General features: G+C 37.8%; 1 protein-coding gene and 4 non-coding genes across 5 annotated transcripts; all 5 read right to left on the bottom strand.

Annotated features, from left to right (window-relative positions):
• Nucleotides 1-40: 40 nt before the first annotated feature.
• Nucleotides 41-130, bottom strand: LOC141589042 (small nucleolar RNA snoR114). Its single transcript, XR_012519999.1, has one exon. It is a non-coding gene; the product is annotated as a small nucleolar RNA snoR114 (small nucleolar RNA).
• A 6-nt stretch (nt 131-136) lies between these two features.
• On the bottom strand, nt 137-207 carry TRNAG-GCC (transfer RNA glycine (anticodon GCC)). The gene has a single exon. It is a non-coding gene; the product is annotated as a tRNA-Gly (tRNA).
• A 10,496-nt stretch (nt 208-10,703) lies between these two features.
• On the bottom strand, nt 10,704-10,791 carry LOC141589041 (small nucleolar RNA snoR114). The gene has a single exon (XR_012519998.1). It is a non-coding gene; the product is annotated as a small nucleolar RNA snoR114 (small nucleolar RNA).
• Nucleotides 10,792-10,797: 6 nt separating this feature from the next.
• On the bottom strand, nt 10,798-10,868 carry TRNAG-GCC (transfer RNA glycine (anticodon GCC)). Its single transcript has one exon. It is a non-coding gene; the product is annotated as a tRNA-Gly (tRNA).
• Nucleotides 10,869-11,162: 294 nt separating this feature from the next.
• On the bottom strand, nt 11,163-14,391 carry LOC141586315 (bet1-like protein At4g14600). The gene is made up of 4 exons (XM_074407499.1): nt 14,026-14,391; nt 13,720-13,846; nt 12,514-12,570; nt 11,163-11,569 (listed from the first exon to the last, which is right to left on the bottom strand). Exons 1-4 carry the CDS (start codon nt 14,061-14,063, stop codon nt 11,408-11,410), a joined length of 384 nt encoding a protein of 127 aa, XP_074263600.1. The 5' UTR covers nt 14,064-14,391; the 3' UTR covers nt 11,163-11,407.
• Nucleotides 14,392-15,807: the final 1,416 nt, after the last annotated feature.

Here is a 15,807-nt window from a genome sequence, read left to right as displayed (position 1 = left end):
TATAATGTTTGGTTGCATAATTAATTGGGAAAAAAAATGAAAGCTCAGATGCGCAAGTCTCATCCAAGAATTCAGGGAATGGTGGCAGACCCAAATCAGCCACATATGCGCTGTATATTCATCATTGCTTTCAGCATGCACCAGCCGGGAATCGAACCCGGGTCTGTACCGTGGCAGGGTACTATTCTACCACTAGACCACTGGTGCTTATTGATATATCCTAGTTAACAGTGTTATATGTACAATGTGGTGGTCCTCTATTTCTCCTCGTGCCCCGTCTTTCCTTATTCGAGGAGGAATAATTTCATCTCTCATTTACTCCATCTCATCCAAATCAAAGGTATACTTGTTTCATGTGATGAATGTTATAAGAATATCTATAATTTTAAAATTGTGTAACTAAAGATATTCACGTTGTAAAACGTAACTCGACAAATGTGATAAAATACTCCCTTCTATTCATTCATTTTAAAATACTAAAGATATTAATGTTAATATCATCCCATTTTAGTAGTCCTGTCCTTTATTTTTCCTCCTGCCCCATTCCTCCATTTATTTCCTTAACTGTTTACATTTTTTGCTTAGTGAAGGCCATTTTTAATCAGAAGGTTAACCAAATATAGGCCCGTTTTACGAGGTGATAACGACTTTTTTGGGTCTGGACTATTTCATATAAAGTTCTAGATCTTTCTCTTAGCTTTCTAACGCCACAGAAATTACCTTAATCCGAGTCTTGTAGAGAAAGTTATGCCTAAAATACGACAAGTTGTCAAACACGTTTTTTGCGCAGAAGAATACTACCCGAGAAAGGACGCACCATTAAATTTGGATTGATATTAGTAAATTACATTATACTTGCATATTTTATTTTTTAGGAAATCGCCAAATTACTCTGAAATTATTTTATTTCTCTTATACATTCCCCACTTACTTAATTTTCAGTTGAATTCAAATTCAACTTTGACATAACTCGAAATTTATAAATAACTATGGTCTTTATATTAGAATTTTTTTGGCAAATTGGAGTTAATTAGCAAAATAATTAGGAAATTGAGGTACCTTTGAAACTATTTTGCTCCAATGGTGTCCACGTCATAACTTTCATTTTTTTTTTTTCCAATTTTTAGGCAAAGACGCTAAGTTTCTTAGCGGCTTTGTCTCCTTGTCAATTTTTCAGATGATAGATGTCATAAGTTTATGAAAAATAAAGAAATAGGGAAGCCGCTAACTTTCTTAGCGACTTCAGTGGTTTTTCATTTCTAGAATAGGCTGCCATCAGTGTTCCTCTAATTCTTTTCATACTTCTAGACTACGACCATCTTCATCAATGTAAGCTACCGAATCACTACCCTGACACCGAACTGTCCATTTCAGACTCGACCTCCCTAATTCACTTCCACATACCATAGGCTTTCTCATCAGTGAACTTCGAATACAGGGCACACTAGACATAGTGATAAGTTCCGTTATCGGGCTTGGGCCGCACCCGCATGGAGGATAGAGAGTCCGGCTTATAAGTCCAAGAAGGTTCTATCCCAAAACCAATTGACAATAGGTGGAGTAACTCCTTTGTTTATATGATAGACATCTCTCTCCTCTTTTTTCAATGTGGGATACTCACATGTGCATTTATCATGAGTGAGCTGTATCTTGACACTCCCCCTCACATGTGAGGTCCCTGTTCAAGCAGATTGGATTTTTTAAGTCTTTTGTCCAACTGCTATTTTTCTGGCCCAGTTTTTCCTTTTCTATTTTTCATGCCCGGGTCTTTGTTTTAGGTTTTTCGACCATGAGCTCTGATACCATGATAAGTTCCGTTATCGGGACTGAGCTGCACCCGCATGGAGAGAGTTGACTACCAGATATTAGGCCCATTAGGGCCGCCAACTATCGTCTAGGGTTTAGAGTATTAGGGTTTGGATTTCGGTACTATAAGTACATGTATTGTTATCCTAAGTTACACAACTCAATAATACAAGATTCATGAAATACTCTTCCCCTTTATAATAATCTTAACATGGTATCAGAGCATCGTTCTTGAGGTTTCTATAAACCGCTTCCGCATTCTTACCGGTGGGTGGCCGGAAATTTACACCCACCGGTAGGATTTTCAACCACAAATAATAATTTCTGTTTTGAATTAAAAAAAAAAAGAGAAAAATATTAATAATAATTTTCTGATGTAGTTTAATTTTCTGGCTATATGTTTGCAATTTTCAACGTGTTGCCAAATACCCAAAAAACAAATAGAAAAACACCCTATTTTGAATTCCTCTATTTTGAATCTTGATTAATGATTTCTTCTCCGTTTAAGGTGGTGCTTAAATTGACTGGCGAGTAGTTACGCAATTAAATTTGGAGTCAGAAAAACTTAACGTTCTCCAGATCTTGAAATTTTGACGGATAATTTTCCGTTTTATTGATATTTGTCAGGTTCGATTAGGGTTCCTGCAAATTAACTCATCCTTTCGACAAGTCCGACAAAATTAACGTTCTCGTTCGAAAAAAAATTTCTAGCGAGATCTTATTTTCGTTTACCAATCTTTGCGGAGATGGAGATCTTTAATGACGATGAAGAATAGATGATGATTTCTTTTTATATTTTTTTTTGTATTTCTTTAATCTTAAAGTTCGTACAATGTACTGCCTTTACGATTGAGGAAGGGTATTAGGATATTAGGCCTATTAGGACCGCCAACTATCGTCTAGGGTTTAGAGTATTAGGGTTTAGATTTCGGTACTATAAGTACATGTATTGTTATCCTAAGTTACACAACTCAATAATACAAGATTTATGAAATACTCTTCCCCTTTATAATAATCTTAACACATAGTAGACCGACTCACACCACCATTTCTCCTCACATTTCTCGAAATAAACATTCTTGCAACAGGCCGTACATTGCCTCGTTTTTCACACCCAAACACACTAATCCTAGACCCAAACTTCGGCCGCAGAAAAGCTTTTGCATTCAACGCCATGAATTAAATTCGAATGCTTAAAACTAACCTATTGACGCCTATAGTTGGCCAAATCAAAACTCACCTGCTCAAACAATAAAGTAAACTTCCTCGGAGCAATTTCTTCAATGCAACACAAATTATTCGTAATATTATCGAAAAATCAACATAATCATGAAATGATGAAGCATAAATAAACGATTTACAAAGCATGAATTAACACAGCTAATTCTCCTCGCATTTCTCGAAATATACATTCTCACAACAAGTTGTAGATAACCTCGTTTTTCACAAGCAAACAGAGTACTTAGTCCTATACCACAATTTCGGCCCTAGAAAATCCAAAACTCAATATCTTTCTCACAACAAGCCATACATTACCTCGTTTTTCACTGCCAAACACACTAGTCCTAGACCTCAATTTCGACCGTAGAAAATCGAAAGCTCAATATCTTTCACATTCGATACCATGAATCAAATTTGACTGCTTAAAACTAACACCTACGTCCATTATATATATAAAGGTATTGAACAATACCACTAGACCTGTCAAACGGGTCGGGCGGGTCGGGTCGGGTCAGAATACGGGTCGGGTCGAATACGGGTCGGGTTATACAGGTCACGGGTCGAGTTAGGGTCAGAATACGGGTCAAGAAATAATTTCTAACGTCTTTTTCAAACGATTTTTTTAATTAAAAAAATATTTTTTTTAAATGTAAAACATATTTAAAATTAATATTTTAATCATATTCAACTTTTTCATTAATTATATTGGCATAATTATTAAAATAAAATTTTCTTAATAATTATTTTGTTATTAAATATTATAAAAGTTATATAAAATTAACTTTTTAGTTGTTTTTGTGATTTTAAGTAATAAAATAAATATTTTTTAACTACTTTTTCAAATATAATATATAAATATTAATATTTTAATAAAATTCTTGATTTACCTTTGACCCAACGGGTCGACCCGCTCGTGTCGGGTCTCGACCCTAAAATAACGAGTCATTTCGGGTTCGGTCAAACGGGTCGCGGGTCAAAGAAACCGGGTCTGTAACCCTAAAAAACGGGTCGGGTGAGTCGGGTTTTCGGATCGGGTCGAGTTTTAACAGGTCTAACACCACCAATCAACCAAGCTACTGATATAGTGATACCTACCGTTGACCAAATCAAAATTCACAGGCTTAAACAACATATTAAACTTCATAATATCAATTTGTTCAACGCAACACGCAAATTATTCATAATTTCATCGAACAGATCAACATAATCGTGAAAATGAAGCATAAATAAACGATTAACAAAGCATGAACTAACACCGCTACTTCTCATACTTCTCGAAATATACATTCTCACAATAGGCTGTATATTGCGTTATTTTTCACGACCAAACACACTAATCCTAGCTAAATTTCGACCGCAGGATATATTCGAAACTTGAAATCTAACTTCTTAAGCGCAATTTCCTCAAAAGCAACTCATAAATTATCAAAAATATTAACGAAAAATTAACATAATCGCGAAAATAAAACATAGAAACACAATTAACGAAACATAAAGCAACAAAAATTAGAGAATTAAGAGATAATGCGAGAGAATTTGGAGAACGCGAAGCTACTGATACTCACAGTTGACCAAATCAAAATCCATTATATCATAAAGGTTTTCAAAACAATATTAACCATTCAATCCACTTTAAATTATAGTTCACAAATAAAAATATATAAAATTTGATTTTGAAAAATTTCTTTTAGGTTGAATTAATTACATAGATCAACTGTTTTTTATTGAAATAACAATAAAAGATAGAAAAATAACCGAGACGAAAAGCGTATAATAAAAAAAGAAAAAAAAGAAAACAATAATAACAATAATCGTGGGAAAACACTAACAAACATAGCAATATTCGTGACAAAATACTAATAACCCGTGGCAAAGTTTAGCAAATTCTGGTCATATGCATAATAGTAAATATACGTGGACGATAAATTATCACAAAATACTTTCTCTCGCATGTCTCACAAAAAAAAACGTCGTCGTCATCTTCGTCTCAATCTTCTGGTGAGCCTCTATATGCTTCTCCGATTTTACTAATTAACTAAAGCTTAGTTTTTTATCGCTGAATTTCTAATTGTTAATAAATTTATTAGTGTTATGAATGTCGTCATTAAATGGAGATTTAGGTGATTTTTGACTCTACTCCGTCCTATATCACATATTCATATGCTTAGTTTGAGTCGATACAATTTTTGTCTTTAATTTGACAAATTTTACTCTTATTTCAATTTATATCAGATGATTTATTTATTTTACCGAATGATTTACTTGTGAATGATTATCATAGTTGACTGATTTCGATTTCCCCGGGATCTATTGGTGGAAATCGTAACAAGTTATTTGCCATCAATTGACGATCTTGTTGTTTTCCGTGTTGTTTGCCCTACATAGAAGGAGGTTTTTGACAATTGCAACAAATCTTGGATTCGACAAAATCAAATCCGTAAGCAAATGCCTTAGCTTATGCTTACGGATCAAAACCACAAGATTACTCCTCTTATGATCCGCATGTGGGGATCGTGTTTTACCATGAGAAATCAAGCATAACTACTTGAATTCAAGCCAATTTTATTTAGGGTTAAATTGCATTTTGTGAAACTTCATCAACGATCAAAATTGTCCTATTGTCCTTTTTTTTGGTACTCCAACCATCTGATAGTTAATTGTCAGGTAATTCTTGGTACATCTTAATGCGTGCATTTTATATAGGTATTTTGTATTTTATTTGAACGCATTTCAATGCATTTTGTGTAGTGTTTAGCTACAAACGTCCCCCGAATTGTCTACTTTGGTTTGTCTTGTATTTTTTGCAGGTATGAACCGAAAAGGAGCATAATCAAGCTTAAAACATGTTCCTATGCATGCATTTAGGAGATGAGTTGAGTCGGAACTTGGAAACTACTAATTGTGATGCGCATAGAAGCAAGGAAGCTAGGCGAGCAAAAGAACAACTTCAAATTACTAGTGCCTACTTTGAAGAGCTATATCTCGAGTTGTACAATATATTTTCAAGATATTCCAATTGGAGATGAAATCTTGTTCACTTAGCTTTCCAACGCCAGCGGAAACGCTCTGTTTGCTCAAGTAACAAACAAATTACAGCCGTTTTAAGTTCAGTGCGCGAAGCAGGAATTGTGCGCTGGAAAGTACTCGATCGAGTACTATCTTTCTTCGATCGAGTAGTTATTGTCTTCGATCGAATGTTTTATTTTTGATAGTGTTCGATCGAGTACCTAAAGTCCTCGATCGAGAGGTTTTAGGTTGGATTTTTCGATCGAGTGATATAAAGTTGCTCGATCGAGTGACTAGCTTATATACTCGGAATTTTTATCCCGTGTTAGGTTTATTTTATGTTAATAATCACTTCCCTATATAAAGGAAGTCAGGATTAGGTTAAAAACATCATATCATACTGTTTTACTCTTAATCTCTGTTGCTACCTTGTTCTTATTGCAGGATTCACTCTTTTGTAATTTCTTTTCTCTTTTTTTTTTTTTTATGTTATTTCCCTTGTGCACATCTCTTTTTATCATGTTGTTTATTATTTCTTTATCTTTCGCCCTTAGACCGATACAAGTGTCCGATCTGTGACCTTAGCTGCAATTATCTGACATTCATTGGTATCCGACAATCCTAGTTCTCTCTCTTTATTCTCTCTCTCGACTCTTACCTTTATTAGTTTAGTTAAATTACTCAAAATCCCCGAATTGTGACCATAGACGGACTGAATTAATGAGTAGATAGTGAGGGCCTCCCTGTGGAGATCAACCCTACTTACCGCTGACTTCTGTTAGTAGTAATTAGGTATTTATTTTTGGTACTAAACGACGGTATCAAATTTTAGCGCCGTTGCCGGTGACCGGAATGAGATATTCATTGCCCTGTAGATCGAATTTGCATTGACCTGAGACCTTAGATTACATTTCTTGAGAACCATGGTGAGCCGACTGTCTTAGCTGCTTTCTCTCTGCTTGTTTTCTTTTTACTCTCTTGTTCTCTTTCTCACCTTTGACCTCATTAAATTAGAATAAACAATTAAAAAACCCCAAGATCTGATTACCTCGACGGACTAAATTGAGCTGACATTTTCCCATCTCCTTGTGGAGATCGACCCTACTTACCACTGACTTCTGTTAGTAGTAATCGGTATTTATTTTTGGTACCTGAGGACGGTATCAAATTTTGGCGCCGTTACCGGGGAGGCAACTATTTTATTTGCTTGTTTATTTTAGTATGTCTTTAACCTCAAGGAATTTATTCCTTGAGGCAGTTTTTATCTTTTTCCTTTAGTGCTGTTTTGATAGGTCCTACAGGTCCTACTTAGGCAGGTCTAGGTTAAAGATCATCAAAGGGAAGGCTTGAGTACCTTTGATCTTCCACCTATGTTCCATCATATGGCGCAACGGGTGGTGCATTATTGCGAGAGATGTGGTGCTGCTGGGCACAATGTTGTTATTTGCTTGACAGGGAACGGCGAAGTCTATGCGTTTAGGCAGCGGATACAAGCTAGTTATTCCATTGCATATGTGCCACCACATCCGTTTCAACAACGAGGCTATCAAAAGCCTCCATTCGTTTGGCTACCGCAACAACAAGCTCCTCCTTGTGATAAACAGAAAGAAGCGATTGCTGAAGTGAAGTCTTTGATTAAGACACTTGCACTTAAACTGCATGAAGATGATAGATATAAGGAAGCTCAATGCTGGAGTCTCAAATAGCTCAGTTAGCTGATGAGTCGAACATTAGGCACTCAGAGAAGGTACACGCTGCCTACACCGATAGCAGTCTTTCATATGAAGGACCTGGATTGCCTATTGACGACAATAATATGTAATTATGTATGACTCGGAATACGAAGATCTATCTGAATACGAAGCGTTACTTGAAGATTTCTGCACTATACAACGATATACACTCGATCGAAATAGTTACAGTATTCGATCAAGTACATTATTTGAGGAAGTGTTCGATCGAGCAGAAACTACCACTCGATCGAACTGTCTTTATGAGAAAGGCCTCGATCGAGCAAATCATGATGTTCGATCGAGTAATATTCAGAAGGAAAGTCTTCGATCGAGTACACTCTTTGCTCATTCGAACATATCGGCCACGGAGAGCAATGATATGTCATCTTGGTCCCTTTCATATGACGATTTTGAAGAAGACAATGGTTATGGTGAATCCCCCATTTTCAAAGCCGAGTTGGATGCTTTAGAGGCTGCGATTTATGGGGTAGAACCCATAAAGGAGGGGAATGAGAAAGTACCTGAGTCCGGTAATGTTCCTAGCACGATAGAGGTAATACATTCTTGGTATTAATAGTAAACTACCTCGTATGACTTATGCTATATATTTCAATACTCCACCCTCTCCCAGTTGGATAAATAAGCTTATAAAGTTTCACCATATTTGTCATCGAAAATTTGTTAGGCTTAGACGGTACTTTATATTGGTTTCATATGCTCTTTCTTTATTATGGTGTTTAGTTTTGTGTAGCACATGTGCAGTTATTTGATCGGCTGCTGCGTGCTTTGAGTTGTTTTGATTGGGCTCAATTGGAATGGGTGGATAAAGAAAATAAAGGTCGAGCTGGGGCCTGTCTGAAACTAACGCTGTCCGGGAGGCAATCCGGAGTTTAAATTTTTAGCTGTTTTACATTTCATTTTTGTGTGTGTAATAAGGGGGCGTTTGGTTGGGGGGAATAAGGAAAGGGGAAGAGAATAAAAATGGTTGATTCATTTTGTTGTTGTTTGTTTGACACAAAGAAAGGGTAACCCATACCCCCCTTACCCCTAAAACCATTCTCATCCATACCCCTCCCCCCCTTGGGTAAGCTCATAACCCCATAATCCCTTCTTCCTCCTACTCCCTATTTCTACCACTCCCACCAACACCCACCACACCCTCTCACACCGTCAACCACTGCCACCTACACCCTACACCCACCACACCGACACAACCACCACCAGTGACACCGCCTGTCCACGCTACCCCATATCCTCATCCACTAAACATCACACCAACACCTTCAGTAACTCTCCCACCCCACCAACCACCACCAACACCTTCCTCGGCCACACCACTGCAACCGCCCGACGCCGGCCACACCAGACCTGGTGTTTTAAGGGGTAGGGGAGGGGTTTTCGAAGGGTTGTGGTGGATTTTTTAGAATGAATAAGATGTTTGGGGTCGGGATTGTGGTGTTTGTTGAGGGCGTGAGGCGCGGTGATTAGGTTCGCCATGGGGTACCGTGAGGAAGATCGTCGGCGCCGGTACTTGTGGTGGTGTCGGTGTAGATAATGGTGGCAGGTGGTAGGTAATGGTGGTGGAGGTGGTGGATGTTGGCTTTTAATTCCTTTTCCCTCTAATTGTCAACCAAACACCCAAGTATAATATGGGTGATCCCATTCATTTCCCTCTTTTACCCTTTCTTGATTTCATTCTCTTACCCTTTCCCGTACCAAACGCCCCCTAAATGGTTTTTGCAACCATAGACACTGAACGATCTAGGCTTGGTTTTTGGTCGTATTTGTAGTTGCTATTTGCGTCTTTGCAGGTGTTTCCTTTACGCCTAAGAGTTGCGCAATAAAGAGTTCTCGATCGAGCAATCTTCTACCCGATCGAATGACTTACTCCCTTCATCGAATGCTTTCCATCTTTGATCGAGCATCCACATACACGACTGCACTGGGTAGTGATGGAAAAGTGTTGTAGACATTGGCTGGGGACTTCAAATTTAGCGTAATATCTCTAGGCCGAGTTATTTACAATTCCATTGTTTTGCAGGGCATCCATTCATCATGTTCTACACAGAACGAATACTGAAATCTCTTTCCATCAAGTCAAAGACTGGAATCGCATTAGAAGCACTCTCTCATAAACTAGTTAGCACTTCACTGCCAGGGTCCGATAAACGTCCATCCAAGTCAAATTCATTAAGCGAATCTTCGAGTTTGGTGATGACATCCAAACAGCGGGAACCCAATTCCGTAGATGGTGAAAAGCAGGAAGACTGTTGTCTAATGGATGCACTAACAGTAGCAATTGCACAAGTTAGGATTTCAGAGCCAAAAAGGAGTAGACTCTGCTTGTCTAACTCGATTCAACAACCTTATTCAACCAACAGCGTCTGCGAAGCATTCTAATTCTCGCTACTTTGATTAACCTAATTTTACTAGATTTTTTACAGCATTTGTATAAATTGCAGTTAGTTTCATAGTTTGACAATGTAATGTTACTGATTATTAGATAGCATTGTTCCTGACTGCCAATAAATAGAAATAACGAGCTTACTGATGCCGTCATGATGTACATAACACGTTATAGTCTCTTATAAAAGAAGCTGCTATCGTGTGTGCAATTATTAATTTAGATTTTTTCGATTCAATTTATATTTCTTTATCTCTAATTCTATGTTGTCAATTTACAGCACCTTGTCCGAATTGTCTCAAAATGATTACGTTATTATCTCGATCATGACAACCACAATTTTTTTATGAGGCACACACTTGATAAATAAGAGTGGTTTATATCGAAAGTCGAAATGGCTATTATGGCTAGCAGGCTAGTAAGTGTGTTAACAAACTAGCATGTCAATATATGAAATTCTGGGTTAAAAGAAACAACATCCATGAGTACCTTAACATTAAAAATGATTGTCCCATAATAATTGGAAAAAAGGAAAGCTCAGATGCGCAAGTCTCATCTGAGAATTCAGGGAACGGTGGCAGACCCAAATCAGCCACATATGCGCTGTATTCATCATTGCTTTCAATATGCACCAGCCGGGAATCGAACCCGGGTCTGTACCGTGGCAGGGTACTATTCTAACACTAGACCACTGGTGCTTGTTGATATATCATAGTAATTAATGTTATATATACCCTTCCTGTCTCATTTATTTGCCTAACTGTTCACATTTTTTTTTTACTGCTTAGTGAAGGCCATTTTTAATCAGAAGAAAACCAAATCATTGAGACGGAACTTGGAAGCATTATTCAACTTGAAATCTTTCGATCTTTCAAATCATTGACGGACTTGTTTAGTACTCCCTACCATCCAATAGACTTGGAGATAAGGATAATCAGATTGAATCCATGCAATAAACTTAAAAATAAGGATAAACAAGATTGAAACCAATAGAAAGAAATTTTGAGTTAATCTGATAGCGATAATATTATCACGAGTTTTACATCTCCTGGACAGCTTGTGTATTCCTCTTAATACTGATGGAAACCGTGACATTTAATCAAAGTTAACACAGCAGCAAACTCGACTTTTCATTCACGGGGAAAGATCTACAACATAGGTTTCTCCAGCCTCGTGATTCGTGAACACTAATACACTTTCATGACAAATTGTGCACGCAAAATATTCACAGTTGTGTTCAGTGCCTGGAAAATTTGGCCCAAAGGTAAACAAGGAAGCAACAAAATAGCGCAAAAAGGACAACGTGCATTATGTGGCTTGAGCCATTACGGACCATGCTTCGGTTTAATCTCCTCATGTTGTTCTTCAAACTAGCTTGAGCTTTGATCATAGTCATTTGCTGCATCACACAACCAAATGAGGATATGTCAGAAATTCAGCACGCACACATGATGTTATGATAATTGATACCACGCATAATCCTACAAGATGGGTTCAACTTGATTACTACAAGGACTCAAGAATGAACTCTAGCCCTGGCACAGCTGACCAGACCCTAACTGACTCAACCCATTTCCGAGCAGAATAACCCAAATATGATCTGATCTGAACTTTACTGCTCTGAGGTGATTCACACTTCAAAATGACCCGATAATAACACGATTAAAACATACCAAAACTTCAAGTGACCGGACTCGTACCCGAATTCAACCATGAATACTCCGATCCGTGCCCAAATCGAATGACATTTGCCAAAGGCTAGAGTGTTGTAAAGCAGTGAAGGTACCAAAACAATTAACAGTTCCAAGACTAGGAGAAATTCCAGCCATTTAATAAAAACCCTCTGTATCTCTCCATCTTCTTCCCATTTTTAGAAATCCCCCTCATATATATTTTGAAGAAGTACTTTAAAAAATGGGAAAACTCTGCACAAATAGCATTATACCTCCAGTGGTACAATAGCATCATACAACCAAGTTATATCTTATCGAGCTTATGTGTAATTTTATTGAGCTTTCTTAAAGTTAATTTTTTTTATGTTTAAGTGAGTGAATTCAGAAATTTTATGGTATAGCTCGACTTCTTTAAAACAAAACTCGAAAACTTTATTATATAGCTCGGATTCTAGAGCATACAACTGAGTACAACTGGTTGTAGGATCTATTAATTGAAAACTCTGTACGGGAGGTTAGTAAAAGCTATCTTTGAAACTAGGGGAAGAGGTGAAAATAAAACATCAAAAGTTAATTTCATCTATCAAAAAACTGTGTCTGTGTACGTGGCAGCCAGCATAAAAACTTAGTCACATTTTATGGACATGAATCAACTGTGTTTGTGTCTTACCAGTTCATTCATGAACTCATTCTGATATTTCGCTTCACCTTGTATCTCTTGCGCCACCTATAGAATGTTTGTAAACAGTAGGATCATCAAAAATGTGCATAATAACACAGATAACACAAAAGAAGATATTGTTTAAAAATGAGGAAGCATAGTTTCACATTTGCAGGGCTGACTATTCGACTTTGTGGCCAGTTTGGGACATTCATGTCCTTCTAGTAAGGTCGAAAACCATTGGCTTTCATTTTCTCTCTCATCCGAAAAGATGAAATAGGCTGGTCATACATGAGACAATCATCTTAGTTTTCTACCCTTGTGGAAAATATGAGCAATCTTGTTGTAAGGAAGTAATTGATTAGCTGGACAGATCCCCTTGAAGTTGATAACGGTGGTTTAAAAGATCTAAAAGTAGCGGAACCAATATTTGAAGTTAGGAAGGGAGGGAATGAAGGGGAGCCTTGGCACACCGGTTAAGGCATTGCTTTGTGACCGTGAGGTCACGGGTTCAAGTCCTTGGAGCGGCCTCTTGTTAAAATGGCAAGGAAAGGCTTGCCCCAATTACACCCTTGTGGTGGGACCCTTCCCCGGACACTCGCCGGGACGCCATCGTGCACCAGGCTGCCCTTTTTTTTAGGAAGGGAGGAAATATGAGCGGAAGGGGGCGTGTGGGGGTTGGGGAGGATGAGTGGATAACTAGTAATGCGAAAGAGAAAAGGGCTAACTCTAGTAATCCCTCATTCCGTCACCGTGTCCAATTAGCCCACAAAATCCACCAGCCTTACCGATTTCCCAACTGATGCACATATATTACAGGAATATATTACAGGAATAAAGACCTATGCAACATCGGACATGAGTACATGACATGCCACATACTCTAATAACATCAAACACAAACCATCTCTAGCACTCCACCCCAACATCATAACATTGCATTTCTCAGTAACCAGTATAACAAAACCAATTCCGCAATGTGGTGGTGATATTAGACAGAGGGGCACAGATTAGTCGGGCTGTCGCCCCAATCAACATAAATTCAACTTCTTTGCCAGAATTTCCAATTCTGGTTTTTCCCAAGTTACTATTTTGCATTATTACCTTTAAATAATCGACGTATAACAGAGATGTTTATGTTTCAGTTACACACACAATATACAAAAGAACACAAGAGGTTAACCAAACAAGAAGAAAAGAGATAAAGATAATTACATATTTGAGCTGACGAACTTGAGAACGAAGGCCAGTAATTTCGTTATCTAAATCGCCATGCATCGGATCAATCGTCAACTGTATCTCACCCGACGACGAACCCACCTGCCTTGTACTCAACCCATCACTGCAAACCCCAAAATTCAAATTCAAATTCAAATTAAACTGAACATACAAGAAACTATCATTCCAAATTCACAATACGCTAATTCTTTTATAAGACGGTCTTACAATAAGCTTATCGACACGAGAAATTGAGGAATTAATCATATAATTAATTGATTAATCGTAAATTTGTGATCATACCTTGATCTATAGGAGGTAGTACCACCACGGGCAGCCATAATTGAACAAAAAACACACAAATTATACAGAAAATCAAGTAATAATTAGGGTTTACTATCGAACAATCTTTTGAAACCCTAATTAATAGATGGAGGTAGATTATTGCTTAATTGGAGAAATTGTTCGCCGATTATTGAAACGGAAATGGAGAATTGTGTACCGATTTGAAGAACGAGATTATAGTAGCAGAAATTTGGGGAAATTGGTGGATATAATTGGGGATTTATTTTGATCTGGAAAATAAATAAATCGGATTTCCCTTTGGATGATGGAGTAATTATATTTAGTTGAGTTTTTTCTACGTGGAATTTTCTTATTGGGTGTCTTGCGTGTAATTACGTTTCCAGTTGACACTTTTTTGTAGGTGGCGCGGTGATGGCTGGCTGGATACGGGTCAGGCCAACCTGTATAAAAAGTGTCCGACGAGCCTAATTTTTATTTTGGTATCTACTTCAACGGGCTTATTAAGGGTAAAACAAGTCAACATTTAGTAAATTTGGGTAAATTGGGAATCAAGTGTTTTTTTTTTTTTTTTTTTTTTGAAAAAAATCATTATCATTAATAAAAAGTCATACGACATCTACAACATATGCCAAGCTCAATCGGATACAAATCGATTACAACCATAGGAAATAAATTCTTGTTCAAAGAATGAAACACTGCAACAGAGTCTCTATCATCGATTCGCTGCAAAAGGCTTTCATCCATAAGAGGGTCTCCGAATCTTCCTTGACGAGTATAGATTTTTTCTGACGTGATTGATTGTAGCCATGAATCGGACAAAATATGTAAAACCATATAACGATCTATAACAAAGCTGATCTTCTGCTGACTTATTAGAAAACTGCAAACGAACCAGAAAACGAAAGCTCTCAAACTGGGAGAAGGACACCACCGATAGACGGGGACATAGCCCTCAGAAAGAGAGACGAAACAAAAACGAAAGCGGAAATTAAACAAAAACATAAAGGAAACAAAACGGAACACAGGAAAAAAACGGAAGTCACCGCCTCCCTACCAATCCACAACACCGCCAGATCCAAGCACCACCTTGCCACACCACCTCAACAAACTCGTCCGATAAGACCCGAACAACCCACATACACCACGCGAGGCCAGAGTGAAACGGCACCGTGCGATCCGAACCGGGTGTGGGTAAGAAAGGGGAGGAGGGTTAATCGGAAGAGAGGAGACGGGTCGCCGGAGAAAGGTCTTGAGAGACCTCATCCCCGGCGACATGGTAGGGGGTTGATGGGTGGCGGTGAGAGGAAGGAGGAGAACGGCGGCAGCAAAGGGGGAGAATTTAGGGTTTTGTTTTTTAGAGAGAAGGGGGAGAGAAAACTAGAGAGTGATAAGTGTTATTTTTTTTAATTAATTTAATTGGGTATTGGATTGTTAAATGGACCCTAGTTAATTAATTAGTTTGGTAAATGATTTTAAAGAAGTAAAAATTACTCGTACATCTTAATAGCATAGCGCATGACACAGCTTACTGTGGCTATGAGGCCTTTCTTTACAAACTTTCTTTACTTTCAAAAAAAAAAAAAAAAAAAAAAAAAAAAAAAAATCATAAGCTTTAATTAGCGGGTCTAGTCGGTTGTCCAAGAACATTTTTATTTAGTCCTATACCCGTTTATTAACTCAGCGGGCCGAGTTTTCTTTGTCCATTAGCCATTTTTTTGAAATCCCGTGACCAAGCCCGCACAAGTAGCGGGCCGGACTGGACGGGCTAGCTCAAAGATT

This window comes from Silene latifolia, chromosome 6 (genome assembly GCF_048544455.1).
Source record: "Silene latifolia isolate original U9 population chromosome 6, ASM4854445v1, whole genome shotgun sequence".
Taxonomy (NCBI): domain Eukaryota; kingdom Viridiplantae; phylum Streptophyta; class Magnoliopsida; order Caryophyllales; family Caryophyllaceae; genus Silene; species Silene latifolia.
Note: the sequence above shows the minus strand (reverse complement) of the source record. Positions and strands in the feature narration are given on the sequence as shown.